This window comes from Cebus imitator, unplaced genomic scaffold (assembly GCF_001604975.1).
Source record: "Cebus imitator isolate Cc_AM_T3 unplaced genomic scaffold, Cebus_imitator-1.0 Scaffold656, whole genome shotgun sequence".
NCBI classification, from domain to species: domain Eukaryota; kingdom Metazoa; phylum Chordata; class Mammalia; order Primates; family Cebidae; genus Cebus; species Cebus imitator.
The window spans coordinates 302,694-320,825 of record NW_016107971.1 but is presented as its reverse complement, the minus strand read 5'-3'; the positions used below and the strand labels follow the sequence as shown (position 1 = coordinate 320,825).

Below are 18,132 nucleotides of genomic sequence, written 5' to 3'. Positions count from 1 at the left end.
TTAGTAGAGACGGGGTTTCACCATGTTGACCAGGATGGTCTCGATCTCTTGACCTCGTGATCCACCCACCTCGGCCTCCCAAAGTGCTGGGATTACAGGCTTGAGCCACCGCGCCCGGCTTAAATTAAAATTTTTAAAAAATTATTTATTCTCCTCTTCCTGCCCCCCACCCCCACCCCCAACAGACAGGGTCTCTGTTGCTGTCACTCAGGCTGCAATGCAGTGCAGTGCATGATCACAGCTCACTGTAGCCTCAACTTCCTGGGCTCAAGTGATCTTACTGCCTCAGCACCCCCAAGTAGCTGGGATTACAGGTATGTGCCACTGTGCCCTGCTTCAACTTAATTTTTAATTTTTTCTTCTGTAAAATTAGGTTAACCTACCTATCTACTTTGGAGGGTTCCTATAAAGATTGAAAGTTACATTTATCAAGCACCTAGCACACTATGTGCTCATAGTAGAAATTCAATAAAAACCTGCTGATTGGCCGGGCACCATGGCTCACACCTGTAATCCCGAGGTAGGGATTTGGGAGGCCGAGGCATGCAGATCACAAGGTCAGGAGTTTGAGACTAGCCTGGCCAACATGGTGAAACCCTGTCTCTACTAAAAATACAAAAATTACATCGTTGAATAATAGCAACGATGTAAACACATTAGAACCCTCATACAATGCTGGTAAGAATATGAAATGGTACAGCTGCTTTGAAAAACAGTCTAGTAGTTCCTCAAAAGTCTTTTAAACAGTTATCATATGACCCTGCAATTCCACTCTTAGGTGAAATAAAAACATGTTCACACAAAAACGTGTTATAAATGTTCATATCTAATGTCTATCAATTGATGAACTGATAAATAAAACACAGTATATCCACAGAGTAGAATATTATTCAGCAATAAAAAGAAATGAAGTATTGATACATGCTGTAAAGTGGATAAGCTCTGAAAATATGCTACGTGAAAAAAGCCAGTCACAAAGGGTCACCATATTATATGATACCATTTAAATAAAATGTCCAGAACAGGTTAATCCATAGAAATAGAAAGTACACTGGAGGCTGCCTAGGGATGGGGAGTTTGGGTAGAAGAGGGGAGCGACTGCTAAAGGTTATGGAGTCTCTTATTGGGGTGATGAAAGAAAAAGTGTTCCACAAATGACTGTTGTTATAGTTGCACAATTATATGAATATACTAAAAGTCACCCAATTGTAAACTTTTATTTATTTATTTTTGAGTCGGGGTCTTGCTCTGTCACCCAGGCTGGAGTGCAGTGGTGTGATAACAGCTCACTGCAGACTGAACTCCAAGGCCCAAGTGATCCTTATGCCTCAGTCCCAAGTAGCTGGAACCACAGGCGCATACCATGACGTCCAGCTAACTTTTCTATTTTTTGTAGAGACAGGGACTCACTATATTGCCCAGGTTGATCTCCAGCTCCTGGGCTCAATTAATCCTCCTGCTTTGGCCTCCTAAAGTGTTGGGATCACAGGTGTGAGCCACCATGCCAGGAGAGAATTGTAAATTTCAAATAAGTGAATTGTATGGTATATAAATTATATCTCCATAAAGCTGTTATTTAAGAAAAACAACTGAAAGCACCTAGAAATAACATTTCAGTATTCAAACTACATCTCTTGGACTCGCCCACCCTCTTCTGAGTCATAAAAGCCCTTTGTCAGACCATATGGCTAATGATCTATAGTAAAAAAAGATCACAGGGACTCAAAGAAAGAGGGAAACTCATGTACTCACACATGTAGCATTTAAAACAAAGGGCAGATAAAAAGAAAAAAGCATCACTTTGTACCTTCTACATCTGAAAGAATAATCAAGAGGTCAGTTTTCATTTCCACAGCCAGACGGGCAGCCAGGCTATCATTATCTTTAACACTAATAACCTAGAATGCAGATTAAAAAGTCATAAGTGAGTGAGCTAAACAGTCCAAAAAGAAATTAATGGAAGCACCCAGCTAAGCTCAGGTAAAACCAATGAACCCAAATACATAGAGGACAGCTCTTGCAGGCCCCTTCTGTCTGCAAAACACACTGCCTACTGGCAACCCATGCAGTCTTTCAGCCACTGAAATATACAAAGCCATGCTCATCGTGCCATCTTAAGTGACTATAGCACCTCACCCTGTTGAATGCAACCCCAAGTTCAGAGGAGCTCATGCAGTCACTGACCCATGACAACAGTTTCTCTCATAACTTTTCCATCTTGTTCATGCCAAACTTCTGGTGTTAGTGCATGCATCACAGCGTGGTGTTAGTGTCTCCAGCATGCTTAACCCTTAAAATACTTTACCCACATTTACCCCCTGCAGGTCACTGTTGGGCTCAGCTGGGGGGACAACAGCATCATTTGTGTTGACAATGGGGACAATGTTCATTCTAAGCAGTTCATGAAGTGTTCCATTGAGGTTCCGGCGCTTCTGCTCATCGTGGAAATCCAAATTGGTCACCAAAATCTAAAAGGATTAAATAGATTGAAAATGCAGGAGGAAGAAAAATGATAAACTTCCCAGTATACAAAAGATGCTAAGAGTAGGGGAGTTAACTTTGGGTTTCTGGGGCCCCATACAGATTAGAATGAAATACACATATCTGGGTGTTTATCCAATTCTTTTTTTTTTTTTTTTTTTTTGAGATAGGGTCTCACTCTGTTGCCTGGAGTGCAGTGGCATAATCGCTGCTCACTGCAATCTCCACCTCTTGGGTTCAAGCAATTCTCATGCTTCAGCCTTCCAAGCAGCTAGGATTATGGGCACGTGCAGCTAATTTTTGTATTTTTAGTAGAGACAGTGTTTCGCCATGTTGGCCAGGCTGGTCTCGAACTCCTGGCCTCAAGTGGTGGGATTACAGGTGTGATCCACTGCGCCTGGCCCTAATTCTTGTACAGATAAAAAAAAAAAAGGTACAATAATCTGAAATGTTTATTTAAGAATTTATTTAAGACTTCTTGCTAAAGTACTTTAATCCTTAGAGAGCTACCAAATCTCAAAATCTCATTCATTTACAAAATTAAGAAAATTAATGTATCTATTTTAGAGGGATACTAGGGGAATCCGTGATTATCCATTAATTTCTTTTTTTTTTTATAGAGAGGGTCTTGCTCTGTTGTCCAGGCTGGACTTGAACTCCTAGTCTCAAGTGATCCTCCCACCTCAGCCTCTTGAGTAACTGGGACTAAAGATGCACACTGCTGTGCACAGCAATTTCTAAAATATCTCTGTATCCTAGTATCTGATTCAGGGTCTAGCCATAGTAGGCCCTTAAATATTTGGTGAATGAGTGAATAAATTGTTTACTCTGCTTAGAAAAGTGTGTTAGACAAAATGAAACAGTGCTGTGTTGTCACTGCTGTTGCTCTGAAGCAGGCCATTACTGGAGTTAAGAAAGATTGTGTGTGAGCATGTGGGGTTAGTCTGAGAAATTTATGGAGGTTAGTCTTTAGTCACAAGCTGAAAGAGGGACAGAAGGCAACTTAGTTCAAGGGAAGAGATGAGCATAAGGTGCTCAAAGGTAGAATGAATAGGTGGGTGTGTGGGCTGGGAAACAGCTCTGCTTTCTTGCTTGAACCAAAATTTTATGCAATGTTTAGGAGAAAAAGATAAATGGGTAAATGGAGATAGCAAGAAACTAAATGGCAACAAACCTTGAAGCTCAACAAATACTTTAATCTCTCTAACGTTTAAGGAAGAGAGTTCTTGCTATGTAGGGCAGGATGTGGTAGGGAAAGTTGGAAGCAAACAGTAAAGAAAGCAGGCACTGAAACAGTCAAAGTGAGGATGGTTAAGGGTCTGGCTACGATAAGTGAGTATCCTTAATGGTATATAAGACATTGGAAACATATATATAGAAAAATAATCCACTCACTCACTTGATAAAAAATTTGTTGGGTATCTCTGAAATGCCAGGGTCTAGCTGCTGGAATAGAGAATAAGAATGTTGATAGTTTGGGGAAAAATAAAATGGGGCATATTTAAGGCTGGGCATGGTGGCTCACGCTTGTAATACCAGCACTTTGGCAGGCCCAGGGGGGCAGATCACCCGAGGTCAGGAGTTTGAGATCAGCCTGACCAACACGGAGAAACCCTGTCTCTACTAAAAATACAAAATTAGCAGGGCGTGGTGTTGCACTCCTGTCATCCCAGCTACTCAGGAGGCTGAGGCAGGAGAATCGCTTGAACCCAGGAGGCAGAGTTTGCAGTGAGCTGAGATTGCGCCATTGCATGCCAGCCTGTGCAACAAGTGCAAAACTCCATCTCAAAAAAATAAAAAAGGGCCAGGCGCGGTGGCTCAAGCCTGTAATCCCAGCACTTTGGGAGGCCGAGGTGGGTGGATCACAAGGTCAAGAGATCGAGACCATCCTGGTCAACATGGTGAAACCCCATCTCTACTAAAAATACAAAACATTAGCTGGGCATGGTGGTGCGTGCCTGTAATCCCAGCTACTCAGGAGGCTGAGGCAGGAGAATTGCCTGTACCCAGGAGGCGGAGGTTGCGGTGAGCCGAGATCGCGCCATTGCACTCTAGCCTGGGTGACAAGAGCGAAACTCCGTCTCAAAAAAAAAAAAAAAATTAAAGACCAAAATTGTCATTGGACTGTGGAGAAGAGAAAGCAGATAATAAAAAAAGAGTGATAGGAATAGAGATTTATATTGTACTAGGAGAAAAAAACAAAAGCTAAGACTACAGAACGTGGGATCCCCAGCCACAGGCAATGGGACAAGTTCATGCCTTTCTGTTTCAGCTCACTGACTTGAAGACACTCTGGTATAATACCAGAATATTACTATGGGTACAAACAGGTAAATGATGGAGAAACAAAAAAAGTAACAGGAAATGAAGAAGCAAAACCTGATATATATGTATTTACACAAGTGATATTGTGTGTGTGTGTGTGTATATATATATATATATATATAAAACAACATCACCTTATATATGTTATTTTATATTATGGATATTATTTTACATGTACACCACATGCACGAATGTTATTTTACATAGGTGATATTGTTACATGTGGTATACATGCAAAATAATATCCATAATATAAAATAACAGATATTTCACATCTTTGCAGATAAAGGAGTTTCAAAATAAAATAATTCGGGAGTTAGATTTTTTTCAGTTGTTTCCTGAGGTGACTGTTATTTAGATGTCTCTATTTAGTGTGTAGTTGTGCAGTTGATTAAGAATACAATTCAAAAAATTCAGGAGACTTAGGTAAAAATAAAACAATGTAGAAAGAAGGTTCTAGAACATTTTGGGGCAGGCACCACAAATTCATAGGTCCCATGAGGACTGAAATCATGTCTGACTTTTTCACCACAGTATCCCCAATGCCCAAGACTGCTAGGTTCTCCATAGGTGCTCAATAAATATTTGCTGAATTGGTAAAAAAACCAACCACCAGCATTCCTCTTTCCCTTCAAAGCTTAATAAATATCTGCTATGAAAGGCAACCAACAAGTTGCAAAGAGAAGCAGGCCACCTGAAGTCAAAGCCAGTAAAATAAAGACATTTAACTTCTCTGTCTTCAGAAGTGTTAGCACTTGTAATCCTAAGAGTTATTAGTGTAACAAGAGCTAATATTTACCGAGAATGCGTTATGTACCAAACACTATACTAAATGCTTTTCATATATTTTCTCACTGAGCCATTCCAAAAACTCTCTGAAATAGGCACTGATATTATCCCCATTTTCAGATGAGGAAACTGAAGCACAAAAAGGTTAGATAAAAAACTTTCTTCAGATCTCTCAAATAGCAAATGATGAAGCTGATGCCATATTCCATGAGTCTGGCTCCAGAGCCCTTTGTTCCACAAGAACCACCCTCACAGGTCTCACACCCTTTGCAAAGGCCAGCCTCTCACCTGGGCAGCACAGATGCTGTACTGGGTAAACATAGCCTCATACAAGGCCATCAGCCCACTCTGTCCGGCAGCTGCACAGGCTCGTGCCTCTAAGACTGGAATCGCCTGTAATATACCAATCAGACAAGATGTGGTCGGGAATGAGGGAAGAAGACCTGAGGATCCATTTCAACGAGTGGGGAAGCAGCACTCACCATCTCTTTCAGCTGGTTCTGCCCTGAGTGTAGGGCCTGCCGCACACTCTGAGACAGAAGGATCTCATGGCGCAAGCGTTGTTTGCCAAAGGCTACGGCTCCACTGGTCACCAGCATCATCTCTCTGCCCTGATTCTGCAGCACTGATACCTGGCATTGAGAAAGGAAAGGGAATCACAAGTCAACATATTGTCTCTTTCATCTCCTCACAAGGGATAGAGGTAGGGTAGACTATTGAGTAGATCCCAAATGCTGGTTTATGAACCAGCATGTGGCTGGCTCTGGAAGAATCAAGCAGATTGGTAAAAGCACAAATTCCTATATCATGTCTCAAATTTCTGTATAGCAGGTGGCAGATAAAAATCAGACATTTTAATTTATTTTTTGTTAAAACAATTGTCCAGGCATGGTGGCTCATGCCTGTAATCCCAGCACTTTGGAAGGCCAAGGCAGACAGAATGCCTGAGCCCAGGAGGTTCAAGACCATCCTGGGTAACATGGCAAGACCCAGTCTCTACAAAGAATACAAAATTTAGCCAGGCATGGTGGTGCATGCCAGGTACTTGGGAGGCTGAGGTAGGAGGATCACCTGAGCTGAGGGAAATTGAGGCTGTAGTGAGCCGTGATGGCACCACCAAACTTCAACCTGGACAACTGAATGAGAGACACATTGTCTCAAAGAGAAAAAAACCCTATTAAAAAGTTTTCTTAAGACAGAGTCTTGCTCTGTCGCCCAGGCTGGAGTGCAGTAGCATAAATGTGGCTCACTGCAGCCTTGGCTGCCTAGGCTGAAGTGATCCTCCAGCCTCAGCCTCACAAGTAGCTGGAACCATTGTTTTAATACAAATCCCAGGCAACAGACGTTATTTCATCAGTAAACAGTTCGGCAGTAACTGCTAAAAGATAATTATATATATATGTAACATAAAATATATATAATTATATTTTAAACATTTTTAAAACATATAATTATTATAAAATTATAATTGTATAATATATATATTTCTCTCTCCACAAAACCATTATCATCTGAAACATTTCAATGATTTCCTTCATATCAAATAGCCAGTGTTCATATTTTGCCAATTTTTTTTAGCTTGCTCAAATTGAGATGCAAGCCAAACCCTGCCTTACAAATTAATTGAAGTGTCTCTTGAGTCTCTTTAATTCATGGGTTCCCCTCTCCATCAGTTTTCCCTCTTGTAATTTTTTGTTAAACTCAGTTGTTTATTCTTTAGGATTTCCCAGCCTACATTTTCCCAATTGTGTCCCTATGGTATTAACACTGTGCTTTGTATTTCCTATAAATTGCTGTTTGGTAGGAAGGCTTGTTTTTTTTTTTTCCCCCCAACAATTCTTAGTAGGTTGTGGTGTACACGTCCATCAAGGGGATACATAATGCCTGGTTATCTTTCTTTTTGTGATATTAGCATCTGTTTGATGATCATTGCCAAGATCAATTATTCCATTAGGAGTGGCAAAATGCTGATATTCTAACTCAATGATTCCTTCTTCATTTATAATCTGGAAGAATTCCAAAAGGGAAATTCTACTTTACCAACCATTTGGTTACCCTGAGGTACAGTTTGTCTATGAAAAGCAGGACAAATGTGTGTTTCTTCCCCTTTACTCATCCATTTTCAAAATAATGAGTAGCTTCTCCAAAAATGGCCAATGAGGTTTTTTTAAGTGTAATTATGAATTCAGGGATTTAAACATATTTTTTTGCATTGTGTAGTGATTCCCTTTCTTTTTTTTTTCTTTTGAGACTGAAACTCACTCTCACCCAGGCTGGATGGAGTGCAGTGGTGCAATCTCATCTCACTGCAACCTCTACCTCCTACGTTCATGCGATTCTCCTGCCTCAGCCTCCTGGGAAGCTGGGATTACAGGCAGGTGCCACCATGCCTGACTAATTTTTGTACTTTTAGTTGAGATGGGGTTTCACTATGTTGGTCGGGCTAGTCTCGAACTCCTGACCTCAGGCAGTCCGCCCACCTTGGCCTCCCAAAGTGTTGGGATTACAGGTATGAGCCACTGCGCCCAGCTGTGATTCCCTTTCTTGATGTCCAAATCATTCCATCTATGGCCAGTGGAAGCCACCGTAAGTTGGCTCCTGAGTCCATCTGACATGATATTAGGCAGGCCCTGATGGAGACAGATCTTCCATTAGGTCCACACACAGCCCTAGAAAGAAAGCTGGTAACCTATGTGAACCTTTACCAGGTTTTTCCTATTGTTTTCATCAAGCTTCTCCTTCGTTCCAAATCTTCAGTCTGCTTTTGAAACTGAACCCCAACTCACCTAGTTGGCTTCAGATCCCTGCCTAATGGAATGATCCACTTTATCTTTCATTCTTCCTGATAAGACCACCATCTCTGCTTTCCAGCTTGTTTCCTCCCTGGTCCACAGCATGCCATACTCATTCCTGTCTGTCCTCCATCTGGAATCCACTCCTAGAGCCAGTCCCTTCCCCAGAACCACTGGACAGCACACCTGCAGGGTCACCAGTCGCACTGTATACTTAGCAGCATGGAACTTTCCCCATTTATGCAAATCCCATCAGCTATCAAGGCCCAGGCCGAGTTCCAGCTCTCCTGGGAAGCCCCAAGAACAACCATACTCTCATCTGAGTTTCCCATCTCTGGACCCATCAGTCCCCGTCATTTGGGCCCACTCATTTGGATATTTACTGCCCTGAACAGTCACCTGTATGTTTGGGAAGTCCCAGTTCTGGCTCCCAAAGGGTAGAGACTCTGTTAAGTCTTTAAGGTAGAGAGGCTCTGTTATGCCCCTCACAGTGTCGTCTCTTGATAAATATTTTTAAAGTTTATCTGATGAACTCAGTCTAGGAGGTGTGTTTGATAATTGTTGTTTTGGGTTTTTTGTTTGTTTGTTTTTGTTTGTCAGGGTTTCACTCTGTTGCACAGGCTGGAGTGTAACGACTTTATGATAGTTCTTTTTTTTTTTTTTCTCTCTCTCTATGTTGGCCAGGCTGGAATGCAGTGGCTATTCACAGGCACTGATTCCCACTACTGATCAGCATGGGAGTTTTGACCTGCTCCATTTCTGACCTGGGCTGGTTAACCCCAACACTTTATCATAGTTCACTGCAACCTTGGGCTCCAGGGCTCAAGCAATGCTCCTGCCTCAGCATCCCAAGAAGTTAGAACTTTTTGAGACAGGGTCTTGCTCTGTCACCAAGGCTGGAGGGCAATGGCATGATCATAGCTCATTGGAGCCTCAACCTCCCAGGCTCAAGCAATCCTCCTATCTCAGCCTCCTGAGTAGCTAGGGCCACAGGAACGTGCCACCATGCCTGGCTAATTTTCAAAAAAATTTTTTGTAGAGTCAGCGTTTCACTATATGGCTTAGGCTAGTCTCAAACTCCTGGGTTCGAGCAACCCTCCCGCCTCAGCCTTCCAAAGTACTGGATTACAGGAATGAGCATGGCAGAGAGCTAATAAAACTTCATTTACAAAAACAGGCAGCATGCCAGATTTGGCCAAAAGTCAAAAGCAGACATCCGGGCATCCCACAGATAAAGCAAGAACTCTTCCATGGCAGCTGAAATTTTACACTACCCTCCATAATTAAATTTTCAGTTTTTAAAAAACAACTTTCCTGCGGAGTTAATATTGGGAAACTGCTAACCTGAAACCTGATAGAATTTTTTTCTTACATTTTCTATTCTAAACAATTATCAAGGGTGAGCAACAAAGTGAGACCCTGTCTCTACAAAAATTACAAAAATTAGCTGGGCATGATGGTTTGTGCCTATAGCTGCAGCTACTCGGGAGGCTGAGGTGGGAGTATCACTTGAGCTCGGTAGGTTGAGGTTGCAGTGAGCTGTGATCATGCCATAACAGTCCAGCTGGGGTGACAGTGTGAGATCCTCTCAAAACAAACAAACAAACACAGCTGCCTCATCCCAGAGATACTTATTAAATGGATAGGTGTGAAGCCTAGGCATCTCCAGGCCTGAGATGATTCTACTGCATAACCAGAACTAAGAATCTCTGACAGAAACAGCTCTTAATCACTAAGAAGTCTGAGGCATGAACTGCAAGAAATCTCCCTTACTCCTTAACATTCCCTTTTCTTGCCCTAAGATGCTATCTCTTACTGACATCTACATTGGGAAAATCTTCACACTGGGTTAAATCTATTGCACTGAAATCACAATTATTTTTATAAGTTGATGAGCAACTTAAACCCAATTTGAACTAGCAACTTCAAACCCCAATTTAGTACAGCATTTCTATCTTGGCAATCACCTGCTCAACAATAGATGCCAAGCGCCCCAGGGCCAGGCCACATTCATCCCCTCGGGTCACCACAGCACTGCCGAGCTTCACAACGATTCTCTTGGCATGCTTCAGCTCACTGCGGTGGGCAAAGGACTTGCCATGTGCACGACTGAGGGGTACGGTGATAAAGGGGATGTTGCTCCAAGAACGAACATGTCTGATGACTGAAGGCTGGATACGATCTGTAGCCACCAAGGTCAAATGCAAGAAAGAAAGAAATACTCAATTTAGTTTTTCAATAAAAATATCCATGCCCAGTATTAACCAGTTTAGATACCAAAAAAATAGCATTATCATTAACTGTGTAAAACTAGCACAGTATATCAAAAGCTCCATCTAGCATATTCTTATTTTACGCTAGCATATTCTTATTTTATGTATTCTATCTAGCATATTCTTATTTTATGTATTGTATGGAGTTTACACCCAGTATGCAGGTCATAGACACACTCAAATGCCATTGGTGAAGAGTACAAATTAATCTTTCCTGAATTTAGGTTGGCAAATGTATAAAAAGCCTTAAAAAATGTTCTCTAAAAAAGATATTTATCAGAAAGCTGTTCATCACTGTCTTATTATCAGAAAAATCAGAAGCAGAGTAAATGTTGAATACAAGGAGATTAACATTTTTAGAATTTTTAATAAAGCAGAAAAATGCTTATGTTAATTTCATATACATGTATAAACACACAGATGGATAAAATTAATGAAAAACATTTTATCTTGATAGGATTATAAGCAACTTTAAATTTTCTTCTTTGTTCTTTCTTATATTTTCCAAGTTTATGCAGTTAAGATGCACTGCTTTTATAATCAGAAAAATATAGGTATTTCTAAAGAAACCATATTATTATAAAAAGAGGAAAGAGCTGGCAAGGCTTGGAGGTTCACACCTATAATCTCAGCACTTTGGGAGGCCGAGGGAGGAGGATCACCTGAGGTCAGGAGTTCGAGGCCAGCCTGGCCAACATGGTGAAACCTCATCTCTACTAAAATACAAAGCTTAGATGAGTGTGGTGGCAGGTACCTGTAATCCTAGCTACTCAGGTGGCTGAGGCAGGAGAATCACTTGAACCCAGGAGATGGAAGTTGCAGTGAGCCAAGATTGTGCCATTGCACTCCAGCCTGGGTGACAGTGAGACTCCCCATCTAAAAAAAAAAAAAAAAAAAAAAAAAAAAAAAAAAAAAAAAAAAAAAAAAAAAAAAGAGGGAAGAGGCTGATTAGCAAAGACATTAAAGAACAAAGTATCCCAGCACTTGGGAGGCCGAGGCAGGTGGATCATGAGGTCAGGAGTTTGAGATTAGCTCAGCCAATACAGTGAAACCCCGTCTCTATTAAAAATACAAAAATTGGCCGGGTGTGGTGGTGGGCACCTGTAGTCCCAGCTACGCAGGAGGCTGAGGCAGGAGAATCGCTTGAACCCAGGAGGCAGAGGATGAAGTGAGCTGAGATAGCACCATTGCACTCCAGCCTGGGCAACAGAGCAAGACTCCGAGACACACACACACACACACACACACACACACACACACAAGTGGTATGAATAATAAAAAATCTTAACTAGTCTATCTACAGTTTCTCTTTCTGACATGGCAGTATGAATCCAGATGCCTGTAAACAATGATAGAAGAAACCGTAGAGCTTTCTGAAGGAAAAGCAATGTTAGAGTCAGATCCTTTTCACCCCATTAGACATCTGCCTCTAACCAATTCTTTCCTGATTTTTTTTCTTGTAACATTGTACAAGATTACAGATAATTTGTATAGATGAACAAACAAACAAAAAAAGGTACAAGATTTCTAAGGAGGAAAAAAAATCTTGATTAAAAAGCTGAACAGATACCTGCATAAAGCTAAAAGTAAAAAAGTAAAAGCTGAATGTCAGGCACAGAACCCCTTCAATACTTCTCATGGGCCCAACACCTCCTGCTTAGCTACTTACTAATTACCCATTCGCCCTTCCTCACGCAATTATCAGATACCCAAGTATTAGCCAGGCATACTGCCACCAGTCCAAAGACTACATTTCCCAGCCTTTCTTGCTCAGATATATAGGACCATGTGACCAAGTCTGGCTAATGAGACATGTAAAAATGTTATGTGGGGTTTCTAGTAACTTAAAAGAGATGTGCTTTCTTCCCTTCATCCCCACTGCTGCTTGGAATATGGGTATGAAGGCTGGAGCTCAATCATTCATTGTGAGCTACAAGGAACTGTGAAGAAACAGGAACGAACGAGCAGGGATCCCTGATGATTTCACAGTGCTATTCTAGCAGCCCTGGACTGCCTACCTTCTTGCAGGACTGCTAGGCTTCCTTCAGGAGAAAAGATAAATACATTTCTATTCTGTTTGAGCCATTAGTATTTTGGGTTTCCTGCTACATGCACATAATTGTAACTGACACAGGAGAATGAGTGCACAGGCAGATGGGCTGGGTGAGGGCTATGTGGGAGAGAAGATGCTGTCAAATCAGTGGGGGTGGAGAAAGGTGGGAGGGGTGCTTACAGCAAACAGACCTTCCTCCTTGACAGCAAGAAGCAAGACAAGGTGGGTAACACTGGTTCTCAGCAGGACTAAACTTTAAGCAATTCCCTGCAAAGACTCTTCTATATCTCATTATAAACAACTCACAAATATTTAAATGAATTACTAAAATAATTATTCCAAGCCACCCTTTGAACCACTGTTCTACAACTTTATTAGAGAGTTAACTACCTTCACTTGAACCAACCATTATCACTTCCCTTTATAGTGTCTGTCTATAAATTACAATTTTTTCAAAATTTCTTTTGACCTTCTGCTTCTATCTCCTGGCCACTAACTCACTCCCTAACCACAATCTATGATGGGTAAAGCAGGCAGGAGCTTATTCTCATAAATGGGAAGGTACCTGTGGGTTCTCCTGCCTTCCTGCCTCCTTCACACACAAATCTTAGAAAGAACATTTTTTTTTTTTAATTTATTTTATTGCATTTTAGGTTTGGAGGTACATGTGAAGAACATGCAAGATTGTTGCATAGGTACACATGTGGCAGTGTGATTTGCTGCCTTCCACCCCATCACCTATATCTGGCATTTCTCCCCATGCTATCTGTCCCCAATTCCCCACCCCTCACTGTTCCTCCCCTATTTCCCCCCAACAGTCCCAAGTGTGTAGTGCTCCCCTCCCTGTGTCCATGTGTTCTCATTGTTCAACACCCGCCTATGAGTGAGAACATGCGGTGTTTGATCTGCTCTTATGTCAGTTTGCTGAGAATGATGCTTTCCAGGTTCATCCATGTCCCTACAAAGGACACAAACTCATCGTTTTTGATGGTTGCATAATATTCCATGGTGTATATGTGCCACATTTTCCCTGTCCAGTCTATCATCGATGGGCATTTGGGTTGGTTCCAGGTCTTTGCTATTGTAAACAGTGCTGCAAGAAAGAACATTTCTAACGAAGTAGTAAGGAGTCATTTCTTCCTTCCCTTAAATAACCATTTCTCAAGTGACTATATTTCAGGTTTGTGGAGATATAACAAAGTTAATATGATCTTTTTTCACAATAGGGTTGCCATCTAGATCCTGGCACAGATGTAAGCCATCATCTGGGATGGAACTGGGGTTCTGGCAGTATTGCTGGATCCACAGGTGCATGGTCTCTTCCTGCTGCAGGAGTCCCTGGGGCTAAAGGACTGGTTTATTGTTGAGGCTAAGTTTTGTGGAGTGCTACTTTCCTTCATTAGGCTAATTATTAATAATATAGGTACACTAATCTGTTTCCAGGAATATTATCCTAAGCAATACGTATACCTAAGTCTTAAGATTAAAAGTTGTACACATAATGGTTTGGTCTCACTGATCTGATAGAGAGAAGGGTGGTGGAGAGACAGGCTTACTCCCCTAGGGTTTCAACCAGGAATCATCAGTGGCTGTTTGCAGAGCTCAGAGCTATGTCAAGTATTGTGCATTACCCTTTGGGCAAGTGTCAGGTCTAGGCTTTCTGGCTTTCTTCCCTCTGCTGGAGGCCCTATCGTGACCTCGAAGTGTGGTTGAGATACTGGGTGAAATTGGGAAAAGGGCATAAGGGACCTCTTTGTACCATTTCTTAAAACTACAAATAAATTTATAATTAGCTCAACATGTAAAACTTAATTACAAAAAAAAAGTAATGAAAAAAAAGCACAGGGCCAGGTGCAGTGGCTTACCTGTAATCCCAGTACTTTGGGAGGCCAAGGTGGGCAGATCACCTGAGGTCAGGAGTTCGAGACCAGTCTGGCCAACATGGTGAAACGCTGTCTCTACTAAAAATACAAAAATTAGCTGGGTGTGGTGGTGCACACCTGTAATCTCAGAGCTGCTAGAGAGGCTGAGGCAGGAGAATCACTTGAACCTGGGAGGTGGAGGCTGCAGTGAGCTGAGATTGGGCCACTGTACTCTAGCCTGGGCGACAGAGTGAGACTCCTCAAAAAAAAAAAAAAAAAAAAGGTAGCATGTAAAAATTTGGGGGCAATAAATACAGGGAACACTTTATTGACACAAACACTTAGAACATTTCACTAGGAGGCTGACTCATGCCTCCTTGCTATTTGGCAGAATTTTGTCTAATTCTGCCAAATTACATCTTCTCTTTCTCTCTTTTAAACTTTTTTTCTTGGTTGGGCATGATGGCTCATGCCTGTAATCCCAGCACTTTGAGAAGCCAAGGTGAGTAGATTGTTTGATCTCAGTAGTTCAAGACCAGCCTGGGCAACATGGCAAAATCCTGTCTCTACAAAAAATGAAAAAAAGTCAGCATGGTGGTGTGTGCCTGTAGTCCCAAGTACTTGGTGGGCTGAGGCAGGAATATTGCTTGATTCCAGGAGGTCTGGGCTGCACTCAGCCATGTTTGTGCCACTGCACTCCAGCCTCGGTGACAAAATGAGACCCTGTCTCCAAGCAAACACCTTTTTCTCTTTTAAAACCTCATCTGAAACATACTTTGACAACCAAACTTCCCAGATACTCATAAGTTTCCTATGGTACATACGAGATCCGGAGACGGCTGTGCACTGGACCCAGGGCAGGAGATGTTGGTTGAAGGGCTGGAACCCACAGCGGTAAACTTGACTCAGCATGCTGCGATGTGGTCACTGTCCAAAGTATCTGCAGAATACAGTTTTTATTTTATTTTATTTATTTTTTTTTTTGAGACGGAGTTTCGCTCTTGTTACCCAGGCTGGAGTGCAATGGCGCGATCTCGGCTCACCGCAACCTCCGCCTCCTGGGTTCAGGCAATTCTCCTGCCCCAGCCTCCTGAGTCGCTGGGATTACAGGCACGCGCCACCATGCCCAGTTAATTTTTTGTATTTTTAGTAGAGACGGGGTTTCACCATGTTGACCAGGATGGTCTCGATCTCTTGACCTCGTGATCCACCCGCCTCGGCCTCCCACAGTGCTGGGATTACAGGCTTGAGCCACCGCGCCCGGCAGAATACAGTTTTTAAAAAGCGAATAATGAAAAATACTGGACAATTCATTTTATTTCCCTCTACCTCCCCTTACTGTTGGAGTAAAAATCTGACTCTCCTGCTCCAAACTCCTCTGTATTAGAGAAACTTCAACCTCCTCTATATTATAGAAAAGAGAGAAAGAATAAGTGCCTCTCTCTAGGCCTCAACCCTAACCCTTCCTTTTCTAGAACCATCTTAGTGTTTATGTAAGCAAATAACAATGCAGGGCTATGAACATTTTGATAGACAAAAAACATCTGCTCTTTTTGGCATCTTCCTAATTAAATAAAAAAAATCTCTCAGGTGCAATGCTTATGTATTAATACTAAATCTTTATATAATTCCTACAACAGATCCAACATCCTAAAGCAACCATGTCCGCCTTTCTACTAACACCTCCCAACAGAACCGGGGAATACACATATTTGAAATGTCAGCTTGATCCCTGCCAGACAGCCATGAGAAGCAAGAGGAAAGGCCAAAGGCTGCTGCCATGTCTTTGTTGCCCACAGGATTATAAAGTAACTCTTGCACCCATGGAAGGCAGCAGCAATGCCCGCAACTGGCGTTAACATCTTAATCCTGTGGAGGATAAGAACATGGCTACAAATCTCAGTTGACAACATGAGGCGGCTATGGGCATTTCCCCACCTTGGGTCAAAATTTGAGACTTTAGACAAATCGTTTTTTTGTTTTTTTAATGCAGCAACAAATAGTTTATTTCACAAAAAAGCAGGGACTCCTTCCCATATGTACACAGAGAACAAGCCATTCATTATTGTAGCTCTCATTATGCTATAGAGACACTGCTGTTTTCACAAGGTAAGAAAAATATTCCACTTTGTTTGTGGGCCTCCTTTTAACTTTTGCTCTATGGATTGGTGGATATATCCCAACCCTCCTAAATGTGCCTCAGAAGACCAGCATTTAGCCCTATGGTGAAGAAAAATCAGGGATGTGTGTATTGCTTTACAACTTATACAGCACGACAGCACCGAAATGGGACAGAGACTGGCAGGATACAGCTATTCTAAAACATATGGCATCTAGCAGGCAACAGAAAGTATTAATTGTTGATTTCAGTTTTTTCATAACACTGAAGTATGGTTTTAGCCCATGATCCATGTTTGCTGCTTATGTAAATTCCTTCAATAATGGCTGCTAAACAATTATTTACATGTGAATTCTCCAAAATACTTGTAGAAGAGCCAAAAGGTAAAACAATCAAATTCTAGTTCCACCTCCCTAAGAAACCTTCCCCAGCAACTCTATAGGTCTTCACGGCTGGATATAATTTTATGGGTTAGCTTTTAAGTAGTTCATGACTACTGCGTTTCCCATCTGGATTACAAACGTCCCATTGACAATATGGCAAAAACAACAAGGCCTGTGGAGTTGGTCAGATTTGGGTTCAATCTCTGCATTTGCTATCTGTGTGTCTTGTGGAGAGTTACTTAATTTTTCTAAGCCTCTGTTTCCTCACTTATAAATCAGGGATACTAACACTAAGGATGTCATGAAATTACAGTGAGAATTAAATGAGATAATGCATGGGTACAACAGATGGTCAGTTAATGTCAGTTTTCCTCCTTTTGTCTTTTAGCCACTAATGATGCCTTACATTTATTTTTTCCTTAATTTCCTTCAAGACCCATCAGGGAACAAAGAATTCAATGAATATTCCTGTTAGATATAATCACACATATATTGATTGACTGTTTACCTATTACCCAAGAGTGATTGAAAGCTTTGAACATTTACCGTCACTGAGTTAGAAGTTGAAGGCTGATGTAGAAACCAAGCCTCCTGGCCTCTGCCCTGTACCACCATCTCTGTCTGACCTCGGAGGTTACATCTGCTCTCTCGCTGCAATGGATAGCTCACCTTGCCAGAGTGTATTACGCCCTGGAGAAGCACATAGTTGATCTCAAGGAGTAAATGGGGTGTGTGTGTGTGTGTGTGGACTCATGTGTCTAGATTCGTGTGACTGTGTCTAGACTCTGTGTGTGTTTAGACTTCATATCATCAGTTGATAAAAGTTGTCATGCTTTAACTCAAAACATTTCTCAAGTATCTCTTTACAGACTGTAAACAGAAAACCCTTATCTAACTGATTTGAACAGAGAACTGAACTTCAGTCCCAACACAGTTCACCGACAAACACATGCTCGGTATATGGCTCACTACTCAAACACAAAGACCCGATGGGCCTCACCACGTTAGAGGGCAGGGGACAATAATGGGGGAAGGGATCTGGGTGCGCCCTGCTG

The 18,132-nt window shown here is 41.8% G+C and overlaps 1 protein-coding gene across 2 annotated transcripts in view; it reads right to left on the bottom strand.

The window, feature by feature from the left end:
• The window catches only part of ALDH18A1 (aldehyde dehydrogenase 18 family member A1), a 41,810-nt gene that overhangs the window by 22,924 nt on the left and 754 nt on the right, over window positions 1-18,132 (bottom strand). Inside the window, exons 2-7 of one of the 2 annotated variants that reach the window (XM_017518021.2) lie at window positions 15,400-15,515; window positions 10,355-10,569; window positions 6,078-6,227; window positions 5,884-5,988; window positions 2,310-2,468; window positions 1,808-1,898 (exon numbers count right to left, since the gene is read on the bottom strand). In XM_017518021.2, the coding sequence (XP_017373510.1) occupies window positions 1,808-1,898; window positions 2,310-2,468; window positions 5,884-5,988; window positions 6,078-6,227; window positions 10,355-10,569; window positions 15,400-15,487 (808 nt within the window). In that variant the 5' untranslated portion in view covers window positions 15,488-15,515. The remainder of the gene's footprint in view (window positions 1-1,807; window positions 1,899-2,309; window positions 2,469-5,883; window positions 5,989-6,077; window positions 6,228-10,354; window positions 10,570-15,399; window positions 15,516-18,132) is intronic. The other variant, XM_017518023.2, reaches the window with a different exon arrangement.